Genomic DNA, 1,034 nt, shown 5'->3' with positions numbered 1-1,034 from the left:
TCCTCCTCGAACTCCTTTTCCTCATCCTCCTCCTCCTCGTCCTCCTTCTCCTTCCTCTTCTTTCTTTTTTGTATTTAGTACAGGGTCTACAGGGTCTTACTACACAGAATGGACTCAGTGATTCTCCTGTTTTCAGCCTCCTAAGCACTAGGATTATAGGCACCCACCACCACTCCCAGTCTCCATCACCATCTCAGTGCACCCTGGGGGCGGGACTGGCATGGCACATTGGGGATCCAACCTCAGTCCCTGCGTCTGCCTAAGCAGGCGCTTTAATCTCATGAGCTATCTGGTTGGCCCTAAGCTTCTTAACTGTACATGTTTGGCTTTGATCTTGCCAGGTGAGTTAAACAAGACTAGGAAGGAAAGGGAATGAAATAAAACCAATATTTAGTGGGGCCATATGCATTCTTCTAGAACATTTACCAACAACTCAATTCACAGAACACTCCATGAGACAGGTATCATCAGCCTCATTTTATGGAAGGACAAACAAGAGCCCCAGGTTGTGACATCCTTAGCTTGTGGTAGCCAAAACTGTAGGCAAAATACAACCCTGGGCCTCCTGACTTTGTGGAGTGTGGAATCAACTGGGTAAACATGCAGTTTGGAAGCAGGGACTCTTCCTTTACCCTAATCACTGTCATTTATGAAGAAATATATTTCTATTTTCCAAGTATTAAGAGCTTCATAGAGTTTCAACTGCATATGCAATGTGTTTTTAATGAACGCTAACCACTTACCAATGTCCTCAGCTCCTCCCCAGGTGCCTCTCGAAGGGCGAGGACTTAAGGGAAACTCAAAGCATGCTGGACAATTGCCAAGTGTAGTGACACTGAGAAGGTAGGCCACGATGTCATGGAGAGAGGCTATCAGCTGCAGAGTTAACTTTAAGGCTCTAAAAGCTGCCTGCAGGTAGAAGCAACACAAGGCAATAAGCTTCAGGAAGTTTCCAAGAGACACATACAATATTCAAATACAATTAGGGACAATGTCTTTAAAGATACATCCTCATATAAACTTTTTTTTTTTTT

At 44.2% G+C, this 1,034-nt stretch overlaps 1 protein-coding gene across 1 annotated transcript in view; it reads right to left on the bottom strand.

Moving 5' to 3' along the window:
• The window catches only part of Ccdc162p, a 252,570-nt gene that overhangs the window by 83,412 nt on the left and 168,124 nt on the right, over positions 1-1,034 (bottom strand). Inside the window, exon 29 of the mRNA XM_023722322.1 lies at positions 744-909. Within this exon, the coding sequence (XP_023578090.1) occupies positions 744-909 (166 nt within the window). The remainder of the gene's footprint in view (positions 1-743; positions 910-1,034) is intronic.

This window comes from Octodon degus, unplaced genomic scaffold, assembly GCF_000260255.1.
Source record: "Octodon degus isolate 3935 unplaced genomic scaffold, OctDeg1.0 scaffold00090, whole genome shotgun sequence".
Taxonomy (NCBI): Eukaryota; Metazoa; Chordata; class Mammalia; order Rodentia; family Octodontidae; genus Octodon; species Octodon degus.
This window is presented reverse-complemented; position numbering and strand designations above follow the sequence as displayed.